Here is a 13,559-nt window from a genome sequence, read left to right as displayed (position 1 = left end):
TACACAGAAAGATTCACATTTTATTCTTTCTAGAGCCATCTCCGGGTATCCGTACTAGTTCATATATAGAATTCATGCACAAGGTTGGCCTCGGGATAAAAAGTAGCTGTTGCTAACTGCAGTTGAAAAGTTAGAAACCTAAGTTTCAGTAGCGCCGACCACCAGTTGTTGATAAGAGGACTCGATTTGGTTTCTTCCCTTTCTTACTAACCTCATTCATCTTTGGCTGATCAACATTTTCTTCAGGTTTTGGTCTGGCTGTTACATTGGCAAACGATGATGGGCCTGAATTTCTTGAACCTACATAAACAAATGGATTCAATGACCTATCTGCAGAACAAATTGCAAGCACAGCCCAAATGGCCACAAGACTGAACATGAAACATGCATATGCCATAAATCTTAACCAGAGAAATAAGAGAGAGAGAGAGAGAGAGAGCAACAAAATTCCACGAAAAAGTAATACCATTTAAATTGGAAGAATTGTTTCCTGGCATGTTATTTTGTAGAGGAACATTTTCCTCAATTTTCAAGGCTGGAGAATCGTGTCCAGCAGCAAAACCAAACCTTGCAACATTTGAGAACAGTATCCTCTCCCCTGCAACTGGAGGGCTAGATGACATTGAGGAAGAAATACCCAGGGCTAAACAAAAGAAGAGCAGGGGACATAAGTGAAACACCGAGCAAAAAGTTCTAGCCACAAGAACATTTATACATTCAGAAAAATTCACTGAAAAGATTATGAGCCCAATGACAGCATTTATCATAACCACTAGCATTGAAGATTTCAATTTGTTCCAGAAAATAACTAGCTCAATTTGTAAACGACACGAAACAGGTTCTAGTTTATCTAATGTCACAATTTCTTCTAGGAGCCATGTCTAATCATAAAAAGCTAGAGCAAAATGCAAGGATCCTCAAGGGAATTTCAAGTAACAATCTCACAGGCATGCAAAAAAAACTAGGTCATCTTGGAATTTTCTGGTTAGTTAACTATAATTCATGCATTAAGGATCAAGGAAATCTCTTAACTAAGATTTAGACCATTAGAGTATCCAACATAAGGCTTAAGCTATGGTGGAAGGGTCTGTAAAGCACACAGGGCCATACCCAATTTAATTCTTAACCACTATGGGAATATCCTACAATTTCACTTTCTTTATGTCTTTCAAATGGACATTTTGTCACCTTGAAATTGCTAACAGGTATCACAATTGCCTAGTTCTTAGATTTAGCCTAGTCAACATGTTCACAAAGTGCAATAATACCTTCAAAGTCTTCCATAGAGAAATTTGGGGAGGTGTCATAAGAGGACTGTCCAAAACTGGGTAAAGTGGGCATAGAAGCAGAAGCTTCAGCCTTGATCTTCTCCTTCCGTTCCTAGGGGAAAAAAATAAAGCATATAATTCAAAAAACATGGGCCAATTTTTGTTACACATTCACAAGGAGACCAAAAGAGATGAGCTCATGAATGACAAAATCAACTGCAAGAGCACAAAAATATACAGTTTACCATGCATAAATATGAAAGGTACAGGTAACTGTTATGAATAAGCATGTGCTCTTGCGCGCAAACAAAAAAGAGTCATTAAAATTTTCATAAGATATCGATTTTGGAGTGTTGCATAGTAGAGAGGGAGAGAGAAAAACTTTCATTCATGACAACTGACATTAAAAGGAGATGCAAAACATGATAACACTGAAGAGGCACAAAATACTTTCATCAGAAAACAATTGCAGAAACTTCTGGCAGCTCAATAGATTCAGATTATTTTGTTCCAGAAACTAAGATTTATGTTGATGTTGAAAAATGTCTACACTGCCCAAATAAACATACCTTGTTGGCAAGTTGCTTCCGCAGCTTTTCACGTTTCTTGATTTCATCCATGAATGGAAGCAGGGCATTGGGAGGTAGTGCAGCATTCAAATCAATTTCACACAGCTGAAAAATAGAAGGTCAACAATAAGAAATAATAAAGATATATGATGATACACATAGAACAGTCAACAGTGAAAAGGTACCTGAAATGTTGTTGTCAATGAAAAGTGACTTAAATAACGGTAGCGCCTTCTCATGGCCTCTGACTGGGTAATTGTCTCCAACTGCAAGATTGTTCCACTTACTCTGCAATGAAAAAAAAAATCTACAATTAAGAAGACAAACGTATACTATGAAGATTTGATAAGGGCTAAGAAGTATTTAGATTCTTCCAACCCAATATGAAGAATCCCTACTGTATCTATTCTTTCATTTCGACATGATCTGGAACATCAATTTTTAGAAGATTAAACCAAAAGCTACAAAGCATTATTAAAAGCAAATCGATATTATTAGTGTAAAATATGCATGCACTTTGATGAAATTAAAAAGTTAAAAATATTTGTATAATCATATTTAGTGTCCCTGCAGAAGGTATGCCATGAGCAAAAGTGATATGGAATACAGTGCTTTTTAGATATTGAAGATTCGGTTCTAAAATTGTAACACATTTATTGCACAAGAACCAGCACATCCTTCGATACCTGGATTAAGTACAGAGAAAAAAAGTCACAGCATAAGCAATTTATCTGATTTAGGTACAGAGAAAAAAAATATTTTAGGCCAAACCTGTGAGGTAGCAAATCATAGCTCCCATAATGGTGCAGAAGACACTTCATGTTCAATGGGTGAAGAATGAGGTGCTGACCATCAATTGCCTGGAATAGACAGACATTCAGGAATAAGTAACAGAAACTTCACATCACATGCCACACTTCTACAGTAAGAAAGAATGGTATTTTCTATAGCAATAACAAAATGTCATGAATACTTGGAAGCATGAAGCAACGAGCAGAAAACTTCTTAAGAGATCATTGGCATTCTGGTTACTTCTGTTCACTGTTAAGATAACGGTACTGTCCATTTGTAATTTGCATCAAGAGGCCAATTATCAGAGAGCCCAATCCTTTTCATCGACAGCAAACTTACACTTAAAAATACCATTAAATGCACTTAGTTTACTTCCACTGTGTCCTTTCATTTGGTTGCTTCCATTGTGTTCTTTCATTTCATTTTGCACATATTATACAGATAACAGTCTATGCAAATCAAGACATCTTTCAGACACATGGAACAAATACAAATAAAAGAGCAAACTCCGCCAGAGCATGTTAAGCCTGCAATTCAACAGTTTCTTTTGTGTGTTCGCGATATCAATAAAACCATGTTAGTTATCAACTTATGAGCAGTGCTGAGTAGGGCAAGCAATCCTGAACACATTATAAATTGAAGCCGTTGTCCCCGTACTTGGTCCCTATCAGACTCTGCAAATTTGTTACAGTTCTATCCTCTTAAGTAAACAGAGAGGTAAATAAGCAATAGAGAAGAAAATGAAATACAAACTCAACAGCACAAACCTGGTAGAAATTGTACGACTCCTTATCCTTAACATCTCTATAACCATTTGCATGTGTCTGGAAATTCTTATTTTCTTCATATGAGGATGATAAAGCACTATCTTCATCTTCTGGTGACTCAACCACATCCCCCATCACATTATCAGACCCCTTATTTTTGTTATTGATATCAATAGATGGTGTTGCAGATCTAGAACTACAGGCTTTGTGCTCACCTTTAGCAGTAGTTAAAGATGACAAAAGCCCTTGAGATCCTTTCTGACTGTTGCTAACATTGAATCTATCATCATGGCATGCCTTCTGCTCATTCCAATACTTCTTCCTCTTTTCTAACTGCTCCATTGCAGCGCAAACATATGGAAGCTTCTCTAAATCATCCACAAGACCCGAATCTGCTCTGACTAACCAACTATCCAAATCTGATATTGCTTTTCTTACTGACAATTCCACATCTGAAGTGAAAGTGAACTTTGAGAAGGGATCATAGATGTTATCGTTGCTACACAGTTCAGTGTCTGCTTCTGGTTCAATTTTCATTGATGGAACGAAAGAATGTTTTTGTCGAGTTAGAAGCATGAACTCTATAGTTTCACCAATGCAATACTGCTTGACTTTCTCAATATAGATGGTGTACAGATCTTTTGGAGATATCATCACAAAACATAGGGGGCATCTTTTGAAGCAATCGCCTTTATGATCCTCCTCGCCCATTAACAAGTAACGAAGAATACAGGGAAAACAAAAAATATGTCCACAAGAAGTTATCTGTGGGCATAGAGGATATTCCAGGCAAATTGGACACTGCACTGGAAATGTGGTGGAATACCTAACACAAATTATGTCCTCCCATTTAAGCATTTTATCTGGATCCATTGATTCAGGAGCATAGCTTCCAGTATCTAACACAACGAACTTGTAATTAGCCTGAAGGAACAAATCCTTGTTGTAAGCCCTTTTCTTTTGTGGTCGTCTTGGAGGAGGAGCCCTTGGTTGAGGACGAGAAATGGGGTCATAATGAAAATTGAGCAAATGATTGGCATTAGTCATCTGGGCTCTTCTTCCTGAAGCATGTGTAGTTCCTCCTCGAGAGTTGACAGACCCAACACTTTGTTGACTTTGAGGAGAGGCAATGTTTCCTAACATATTTCCTTTAGACTGGACACATCCAACCCCTCCACCACCTGACTGAGACGGAGAATTTGTGAGTGCATTTTGGTGGGCCCAACTTCTTTTACTAATTGGTGTCCCTAATTCATTCACCTGAATAGAGATACAAAAAAGAACGAACACAAGCTGTCAGCTGTAGTGGTTAACCACTATTGTCACTGTTTCAACTATGCCGTTTCTTTTATGTTCCTTGGATATCTAAAGAATGGGTAAAACTATCCTTTCGTGGTTCAAGTTTATGATAACACTTCATCCAACAAATGCACCCATAAGTTCATCAGCAGATTCTACGATTGAACTTCAAATTGGTACCTTACCTCTGCGGAGGATCCGGCAGAATCTTCTGTAACTGGAGCCGATTCGCCTGCCACAAAAGTTGCACTAATCAAACATGAACACAGTAAGTCTCTGAAGACTCTCCCACAGGTATAAGAACAACTCTTGATGCTGGCCAGGACATCTTAGATATGCTATACTCCCATCTATAATGTGATCCGAATTGTTTTATGATTCTAATTTTCAGTGTTTTATAACTTAATCTGATCTTAACCATAAAAATCACGGATAGATAAATAAGGATTGCATTGCCAAAACAAATGCAGTAAAAAATAGTAAGTAAACAATTTCATTGCATTTTCATACAAAAACAAAATTAACCTCTTTCATGTTTTTTTTTCTTTTAAATTTCGTTTAGTTTTTCACCTCTGCATAAATAAATAAATAAATTCAAGTGAAAAATCCAACTCTCAATTAAGCACGTGAAAAATAAGCTATTATATTCACCCAAACGAATCACACAAACAAACAAAGAAGTTAAATAAAGAGGCAAAAACAGAAGCTTCAAAACAAGTTAAGGAAAAATAGTAGAAATCAATTAAGGAATGGAGGAATAAACCCTAGAAATACCAGAGAGGTGCTGAGACTGAGGCTGAATCTGGGATTGGAGGGAGAGAGGGGAGCGAGATTGTGGAGGAGAGCCATGACTGGAGTAACTAGGGTTTAGAGGAGGAGATTCAAGCGAAGATGACGATGCGGAACCTTGGACTTGTGTAGGCAAGATGGACATGAAATTTTCAACCTGAAGTTATTGCCTCTGCGATTTAGAAATTTTTTTCTTGTTTACCTTGCCTCGTTAATGAACTTTTTAATACACTTCGCTTTTTATACTTCACCGAATATATTTTTTTCTTAATTTACAACACCGTCCCTGGCTTTTGTGCCTCTTCTACACCATTTTTTCTTGCAACAAGTTTCAGTTTAGTCCTTTGGGTACAAAACATTGTAAACCAACATCTCTCAATAGTGAGAAAGTTGACTTGTGTGATTATAATATATAATTATTATATATAAAAATAAAGTCTGAACTTGATGAAACTATTTCTCCTATGTTTATTGACCTAGAGTATCAATCCTCGTTACATTAATTATTTATTTTTTCAGAAATATTTGAGCTCAAATATAAAACTCATAATCAAGTCTATGTTTTAATCTGGAATTTTACCCCATGAAAAACTTATTACCTATCCAAAGTTTTTTTTATGATTTTAATGTCGGCTTTATCGTAAAAAACTATATAAAAAGCTAGTTTATTTTAGATTATCATATAAACATAATAAAATTTTATCGGTCATAATTTTTTTATATTTACTATTTAGCTCTTGTACTTATATTTTTATAATTTTTCTCTTATATTTATTTATTTAAGTATTAAAGAATTCATAGTTCCACGAGTAACTTATTTTTTTTAGGAACACCCGAGTTCAAATACAAAGCTTATAATAAAATCCACGTCTTAATTTAACATTACAACTCATGGAAAACCCATTGTTTGCGTAAAGTTTTTTTTTATAGATAGTCTGTTTGGTATTGTGATAGCTTTTTTGTGGTTGTGATTTGAAAAAAATTGTTTTATAAAAAATATTTTTAGTTGAGGTTGATTTGATATTTATGTATGTTTGGTTAAAACTATGGTTGAAATTGAGGTTGAACAAAAAATAGTTTAATGTGTTTGGTTAAAAATATTTTTAAAATTGAGATTATAAAATAATTTAAAAAAACAAAAAGTAGGTTAAAACTGTTCACGTGAACAGTGGAGCATGACTACACTGTTCATATGATTTCTCCGCGCAAGAAGCAGCAAAGAGTTGCTTCCTTGTGCTTTTGGTAAACCTGCGACATAACCACAGTTTATGGTGGATCCTACCAGTAAAAAATTATGTTTTCTGCTTAACCAAACAACAATATCTATGGCTCCGGGTGAACCTCACCCGTAGTCACAATACCAAATGGTTAGTCAAGAATGTACTTAATTTGTTAAATTTGATTAAAAGTATTGGAATTGTCTAACATTGCTTCACTTTAGCTATCTGTTCTTTTTTTTTTTTGAAAAAAAGATATTGCAGGTTGATATTTGGACACTGAACCAAATAATATAGAATATTGTATTTTAAGTATAAAAGTGATTTGTATTTATTCATATATATCTTTTCTTTTAAGAATTGAAATTAATTAATTCATATTGAAATGAAATATAGGTGCTATTTGGTGTTAATTCGTTTATGTATGGGTTAACAAGATAACTAGTTTTAAACAGCAAGGTCCAACTAATAGTATGAGCCAAAACTAGAAAAAGTTAAAGTGTTGGGACTGATTCATAAAAAATGTAATAAATTGGGGACTAATTTGTAGTTTTATTTTTACTTCATAAATGGGAGTATTTTATTGGTAAGACTTTTTGACCGGTTGGCATATTCTTCTTCCTTTTTGCACAGTAACGGATCACTGCTCGCCCTCTTCTCTTATTTCCATTTCAATTCCAAATCACTCTACTGGTTTTTAGACAGAAAGCGGAAGATCATGAGCTTCCAAGATTTTCAAAATGGCAAGAGACCTTCCTCCAGTTCTTCCACTTCCAGAAGCCCATCCCAAGCGGTGGCGGCCGGTATTTTCCAAATCAACACAGCCGTTGCCGGCTTCCGTCGTCTTGTCGATGCCATCGGAACCGACAAGGACACTCCTGAACACCGACATAAACTGTCTGTCTTCCTTTTTTGTGTCAATCGCTTCCTCTGTAAATCAATGTATTAATTAACATCGATTCTTCAATCACATTCAGGCATAATTCAAGGCAACGGATTCTGCAGTTAGTTAAAGAGACTTCTGCTAAACTCAAGTCGTTGAGCGAACTCGACCACGATCCTGACATCAATGTATTTTTTTTATTGCCTTGCTAATTTGATTTTTATGCTACTAACTGTGATTGTGATTCTTAATTGAAGCCGAGCAAGAAAATTGAAGATGCGAAGCTAGCAAGAGATTTTCAAATCACATTGCAAGAGTTCCAGAAAGTCCAACAGCTTGCCTCTGAGCGCGAGTCCACTTACTCTCCTTCTCTACCTCCTCAATCTTCTTTGCCTCCTTCGTGCGTACACTAACTTTTACTTACCTTGCTTGTTTCTACTTTTTAATTTTTGCCTGTTATTTTTTTGCTGTTACCTTTCAGAATTTGTTAACTTTGCTGGGTTTTTTTCTTCTTGTTTTGGGATACAGCTCTGGCTCTGGTGAATATGTGATCGCTAGTATGGATCAAGATAACCAACCTTTTTTAAGGGAACAGAGAAGGTATCTGTGTTATTTGCCTACTCCTACTCTTGACTCGTGTATCAAAGTTTCTGCTGCTTCTTTTTGGAATTTTGAGTTGTCATTTGCAAGTATGTCGGGATATATTAAAACAGTTGAATTTGCAAATCTGTTGATGTGTACAGAGTCAAATCAGTTACACTGTCTGTACAGAAGCTTGAGCAAGTGATTGTTGTCAATTTTCATCGGTTGTGGTTGTGTTTGTACTCGTTGGGTTGCTGCTTGTCTTTCCTTTTCGTAATTGGATTGTAATCGTGTGTCTTTTTCTGTAATGTGTTTTGTGTAGCTCGTTTCTTAACATACCAGTGCAAACTAGCTACCCTTAATCCACTCTGAGACTCCCCTTTTTTCTTCTCGTTGAAATCTTGACAAACCCCTTGTAGATTCATTTTCTTCAAAGAAGGAAAAAAAGAGCAGCGTTGTTGCTTTTGTTGGAAGATTCAAACAACCTTCATTGATTCTTGTCCTTGAACAAAAACGTGCAGGCAGGAGGTAATACTTCTGGATAATGAAGTCGCATTTAATGAAGCCATAATTGAGGAAAGGGAACAGGGTATTAGAGACATAGAGGAACAAATTGGAGAAGCAAATGAAATATTCAAGGATCTTGCTGTTCTAGTTCATGACCAGGGTGTGGTTATTGGTGAGTCCCCAATCCCTATAAGATGGATTTTTCCTTTGTGCCAGTTACTCTTAATTGACACTTGTGGCCTTTTTTGCTTTTCTCTTACAATATCTAATTTATTTCTTTCATTACAACAGATGATATTCACTCAAACATTGATTCTTCTGCTACTGCAACAACGCAAGCAAGAGTTCAGCTATCCAAGGCTTCGAAAACCGTGAAATCTAAATGCTCATGGGTAAGTAGTCAATTCTATTAAGTTGAGCTAATAAATGTTGACTCAATGTTATGCCTTGTGGTAGCATTTGGACAAAACTGGCTTTCAGATATAAAATGCTAGGTCATTTCTTAATCAGTAGAAGAAAAATGTTACAATATGAAGGATATAAACTAATATGAAGGGATGACATTGTGCACTTGGTTAAAGATATATAGTCCATCACCTTGTCCATCTCTGTTTTCTTTTTATTGAATTCAGGAACCGGAATTTTCTACGTGAATTTGTGTGTGAAAACATTAAATACAGACCAGTACTGGTGGAAGTGTGAAAAATAATAGCATTGTATGTGAAATGACAAAAACATAGAAATCCCAATAGAATGTAATGGTGTTCTTTTCTTTTTTGTCCATTTGGTTTGGCTTCATGGCAGTCACAACTCCTGTATATTCATGTCCATTTGGAATTGCTTACTGAACATAGAAGGATAAAACCAGCTGTTATTGTTGCCATCACCTTTCCTTGTTCATCTTCTCGTTTGCTAGCAAGTGATATGGACTATTAAGGCCTAGATGAATATGATCTACAATTGTGAAATGTCTTTGTAAGGCTAGTTGATTTTTACCTCTGCAATGTAGTTTCCGTGGCCTGGAGTATTTGGGTTCATATTATTTTTGCCTTTTTGAAATGTGGAAAAGATGTGACAAAGTTTTTGTCATTTTCACAAACAGTGCTATTATTTTTCAGTCAAAAACTCATTCCAGCAGAAATAGCTTCCAATCACTATAAATATCAGTAACGAGTCAATTTGTCTTTATTGGGTTTGTTAAATTATCATCATATATTTTCCCCTTCCTTTAGCAGCCGGGGTCCAGGATAAGAAAAAAATAGCACAGATTTACAAGGCAGGTTATAAAGTCATGCACCATTTTGCCTTTTTGAAACGTGGAAAAAGTCGGGTAAAAGTAAAGATAAGTTCATTCATATAAAGCAAAAAACCAAATAGTTCTATCATATGTTAAAGAAAACACACAAGTTCCCTTTTATAATCTATCTTAAAAGAATATTCATATTTAATTGTGCTATTTATATTGCTCAACTTTTATATTAAAAAAATTATAATTCGAGCGGAAATTTGGACTTGGGATTATCTTTCTAGCTATTATTTGTGGCCTTTTGTCCTTGAAGTATTTTCATTCTTGAAAGTGTTGTTATCGTGATATTGCTATTTCTTTTTGGCAGTGCTGGTGGCTACTGGGAATTGCTGTCGTTGTACTCGTTGTCCTTCTCCTCATCCTCATTTTATAGTGTGCGAGTACATGAGTGCATTTGTGGTGTGCCTTCACAGTACGAAGTTTTGTGTGGACTGATATCTAGTTCTTTTTGTAACTTTGATATAACTCCATTTCCTCCCCGCATGTTATTGGCGTGTATAGAGTGTAATGGTCGTTCATTTCTTTCTCGTCCATTTGGTTTGGCTTTGCGGCAGTCACAACTCCTGTATATTGATTACTGAACATAGAGGATAAACCAGCTTTTATTGTTGCCATCACTTTTCCTTATCAGTAGAACGCATCTTCTCGTTTGCTAGCAAGTGGTGTGGACTATCAAGGCCAAGATGAATATGATCTACAATTGTGAAATGTGTTTGTAAGGTTAGTTGATTCTTACCCCTGCAATGTGGAGAATTTGGGTTTAAATCATAGGGTACAGCAACTTCGGGAGAGCTGGTATAAGGATCTGTTTCGTTTATCAATTTCAGCCCTCAAAGTAGTTTTTGCCTGGATGATATGGTGATGTGTTCTCCCCTCAGCAGTGGAAGCATTCTCAAAATTCGTGGGTGTAAATAGATCAAGCTGGCTAATGTGGGACGGTTGCCGATTGCATTTCCAGGGGACATCGGTGTTCGCTAACCTTGGCAGCATGTAATAACAGGGATGTTTGTAAGCCAATGAAACTAAGTTTAGAGGGCTATGCTGTTCCAAACCCTGGGAATCCCTGATTTCGGCTCGTTGTTTCATCAGAACAACGGAGGCAAAATCAATAGAAAGGAAGAAGAAGAGAAGAGGGGATAAAATGGGAGATGGTATATTCCACCACGCTCTTACCGCCGAACCTTTCTACTATTGATAGTGTGGTAATGATTTTTTTAAAATAAATTTAATTTATTTTAAAAAAATTATTTTTGATATCAGTATATTAAAATATCTAAAAAAATATATATATATATAAAATTAAAATAAAAAAAATTAATACTTTTTAAAAACATTTTTAAAATATAAAAATAAACGGTTGAATACGCATCATCAAATACCTCCTTAATCCTCAGCCTCCTTGTTTCCTTCGCTCACCAAACCCTAAACTGTGAAGGCAGCACTCCGGTCCACCGCTTCACTTCTCTCTAATCTGTTAAAATCTTCTTAACAATACCATGCGGATAGCCGCCCCGCGTGGCTAAAAGTAAGCCAAAAGAGCGTGAACTCCCACCGAGAGACTCGAGAAGTGATTGAGAATGAAAATAAGAGTATAACAGAAGAGGGGGAGGGGGAGGAGGAGGAGAAAGAAAGTTGACAGTTTTAGTAAACTGAAATTCTTATTTCTTCATTACCAAGTTTCTCTACAACCATTCCTTTTATACAATCAATCTCCCTCCTCCTAACTTCTAAGAGAATTCTAACTGACCAACTAAATAAATAGCTAATTACTAACTACTAATTGCCACGTAAGATCTTTCCTAAGATTCATAACAATTCCCCTTCTTATGAGATTCATGTCCTCAATAATCAAGGCAAGAAATTGAGTATTAATTAAGCTCTTCTAAATCTACCCAAGCAGCATCCTCTTTAAACAATTTAGACCGCTGAATTAATCCCATGATCACAACTCGTTCTTCATAATTAATTAATCCCATGATCACAACTCGTTCTTCATAATTAATTAATCCCATGATCACAACTCGTTCTTCATAATTTTCCTGTCTAGAATGGCCATGAGACTAACCATAACTCTTCCTTACTCCCCAACCTTGCCTTCTTCCATTACTAGAACCTACTTTCACTTCCAACAACCTTGTCTAGAGTGGTGTGGAGGGGTTGACTACGTGTGATTTGGAGGATTCTATGTTGAGAGCGGTGGCTATTTTGGATCTGGTTTTTGTGGTTAATTAATGTCATGTTTGTTGTGCTCATTTTTATGGTTGTTCATGGTGTTTTTGCTAAGATTTTTGGGGTTTGGGGTTAGGAGATTAGGAGTATGTTATGAAGCTTTGCTAACTACGGCTCTTGCTGCTGATTCTTCGAAAATCATATTCAAATGAAGGCTTTGACGGGCATGCAGGCTTGATCTTTGGGTGGTTCTTTCTTTCTTTCCTTTTATTTTGATATGAGAAGCATGCTGATTACGAGTGTAATTATGCTACGTACGTGAGAGTCGAAGAAGAAGGAAAGTTATTGCATCACTTCTTTTGACACCTAACGTTGATTGATTGAATAAGACATGGTAACCTCCTGAAACTTGACGAGTACTTTTTGTGCATGCAAAACCCTTTTGCTTTCTTGTTTTTTCAGCCCCGTTTCCTTTGATTTTGAGCCTCTCTTTTCCTCATTTTCTTCCCTCGTCGTGTGCTTCTTGATTTCTTACTTGGTTAGTATTCATTTCAGTGACTATACTGAAGTCCCTGTCAGTGGGATTTGCTTGGTAGCGGAAGTTTCAAGTAAGGTGTAACTTGTTTCTGTCTCATGCATCTTTCTTTTCCAGCCCAATAATGCATTAACAACAACGAAGTAAGCCGATAGGTGAGATTTTGGGAGTGGTGGTTGTTTGATTCTGTATTATATGCTGTACGTACTCCATTTGTGTAACCTCACACTGTTAGAGAAATAGTTCAAGATGGAAACAGATAAAAAGTTGGTTTACAGGCGTGAAAATTTATTTGTTGTTTAAGTTGAAAGAGCTCAAGTCTCTAATTTTCTCACTTTTCACGTACATTATTGGTGCTTCCTTGGGGCCACCTGATGGATAAGTTACCTTTCTCTGGATGTCGTCTTTGAGCTTTGTCTATATATAGACTTCATTACTTTGCTGAAGGTCTCTGGTGTGTCCTCGTCTTACTATCAGTCTTTAAGATCGCCACCTGGGGAACAGTTCACCTTTGGCATAACTAGCTGGACTGCGTGTCTTGGCAATTTGGGCTGGAGCAGTGCCAAGAATTTGGCAGAGTGGCCTCGAATTCCATTTCATGGCCTTTGGTTTGGTCATTATGACCAACCGAATTAAATGATGATCAGATTGGTTTCATTTCAAAAAAAAAAAAAAAAAAAAAACTTTATTATGATGTTAATAGATTTTTTTTAATAAAAAAGTATTAATAAAATGTTTTTAAACTTTCATCTCGTTTGGATCGAGTTTAAAGAATAAATTTTTTTGTTCAATTTAGTTTTGTGTTTTTTTATTGATTTACTAGTATTTTAATGTTGGAAATGAATTTATTAAGATTCTACGAGTGTTTATGAATTA

The 13,559-nt window shown here is 36.0% G+C and overlaps 2 protein-coding genes across 2 annotated transcripts; one reads left to right on the top strand and one right to left on the bottom strand.

Moving 5' to 3' along the window:
* Positions 1 to 5,710, bottom strand: LOC7462008 (uncharacterized). Its single transcript, XM_002320392.4, has 9 exons — positions 5,470 to 5,710; positions 4,881 to 4,927; positions 3,397 to 4,656; positions 2,609 to 2,697; positions 2,023 to 2,125; positions 1,838 to 1,942; positions 1,269 to 1,380; positions 467 to 643; positions 1 to 300 (listed from the first exon to the last, which is right to left on the bottom strand). Exons 1-9 carry the CDS (start codon positions 5,627 to 5,629, stop codon positions 146 to 148), a joined length of 2,208 nt encoding a protein of 735 aa, XP_002320428.3. The 5' UTR covers positions 5,630 to 5,710; the 3' UTR covers positions 1 to 145.
* A 1,591-nt stretch (positions 5,711 to 7,301) lies between these two features.
* LOC7462007 (syntaxin-22) lies at positions 7,302 to 10,593 on the top strand. Its single transcript, XM_002321046.4, has 7 exons — positions 7,302 to 7,598; positions 7,679 to 7,772; positions 7,842 to 7,984; positions 8,113 to 8,184; positions 8,688 to 8,845; positions 8,965 to 9,065; positions 10,287 to 10,593. The coding sequence occupies exons 1-7, from the start codon at positions 7,420 to 7,422 to the stop codon at positions 10,350 to 10,352; spliced, it is 813 nt and encodes a 270-aa protein (XP_002321082.4). The 5' UTR covers positions 7,302 to 7,419; the 3' UTR covers positions 10,353 to 10,593.
* The last annotated feature ends 2,966 nt before the right edge of the window (positions 10,594 to 13,559 follow it).

This window comes from Populus trichocarpa, chromosome 14 (assembly GCF_000002775.5).
Source record: "Populus trichocarpa isolate Nisqually-1 chromosome 14, P.trichocarpa_v4.1, whole genome shotgun sequence".
Lineage (NCBI taxonomy): Eukaryota > Viridiplantae > Streptophyta > Magnoliopsida > Malpighiales > Salicaceae > Populus > Populus trichocarpa.
This window is presented reverse-complemented; position numbering and strand designations above follow the sequence as displayed.

Excerpts from the sequence above, each read along its gene's own strand:
- LOC7462008 (XM_002320392.4), bottom strand. The coding sequence starts at position 5,629 with ATGTCCATCTTGCCTACACAAGTCCAAGGTTCCGCATCGTCATCTTCG. Across the intron at positions 2,698-3,396 it reads AGTCGTACAATTTCTACCAG|GCAATTGATGGTCAGCACCT; the intron begins GTTTGTGCTGTT and ends TGTCTATTCCAG. Across the intron at positions 644-1,268 it reads CTCTATGGAAGACTTTGAAG|CCCTGGGTATTTCTTCCTCA; the intron begins GTATTATTGCAC and ends TCTTTTGTTTAG.
- LOC7462007 (XM_002321046.4), top strand. The coding sequence starts at position 7,420 with ATGAGCTTCCAAGATTTTCAAAATGGCAAGAGACCTTCCTCCAGTTCT. Across the intron at positions 7,985-8,112 it reads CAATCTTCTTTGCCTCCTTC|CTCTGGCTCTGGTGAATATG; the intron begins GTGCGTACACTA and ends TTTGGGATACAG. Across the intron at positions 8,185-8,687 it reads TTTTTAAGGGAACAGAGAAG|GCAGGAGGTAATACTTCTGG; the intron begins GTATCTGTGTTA and ends AAAAACGTGCAG.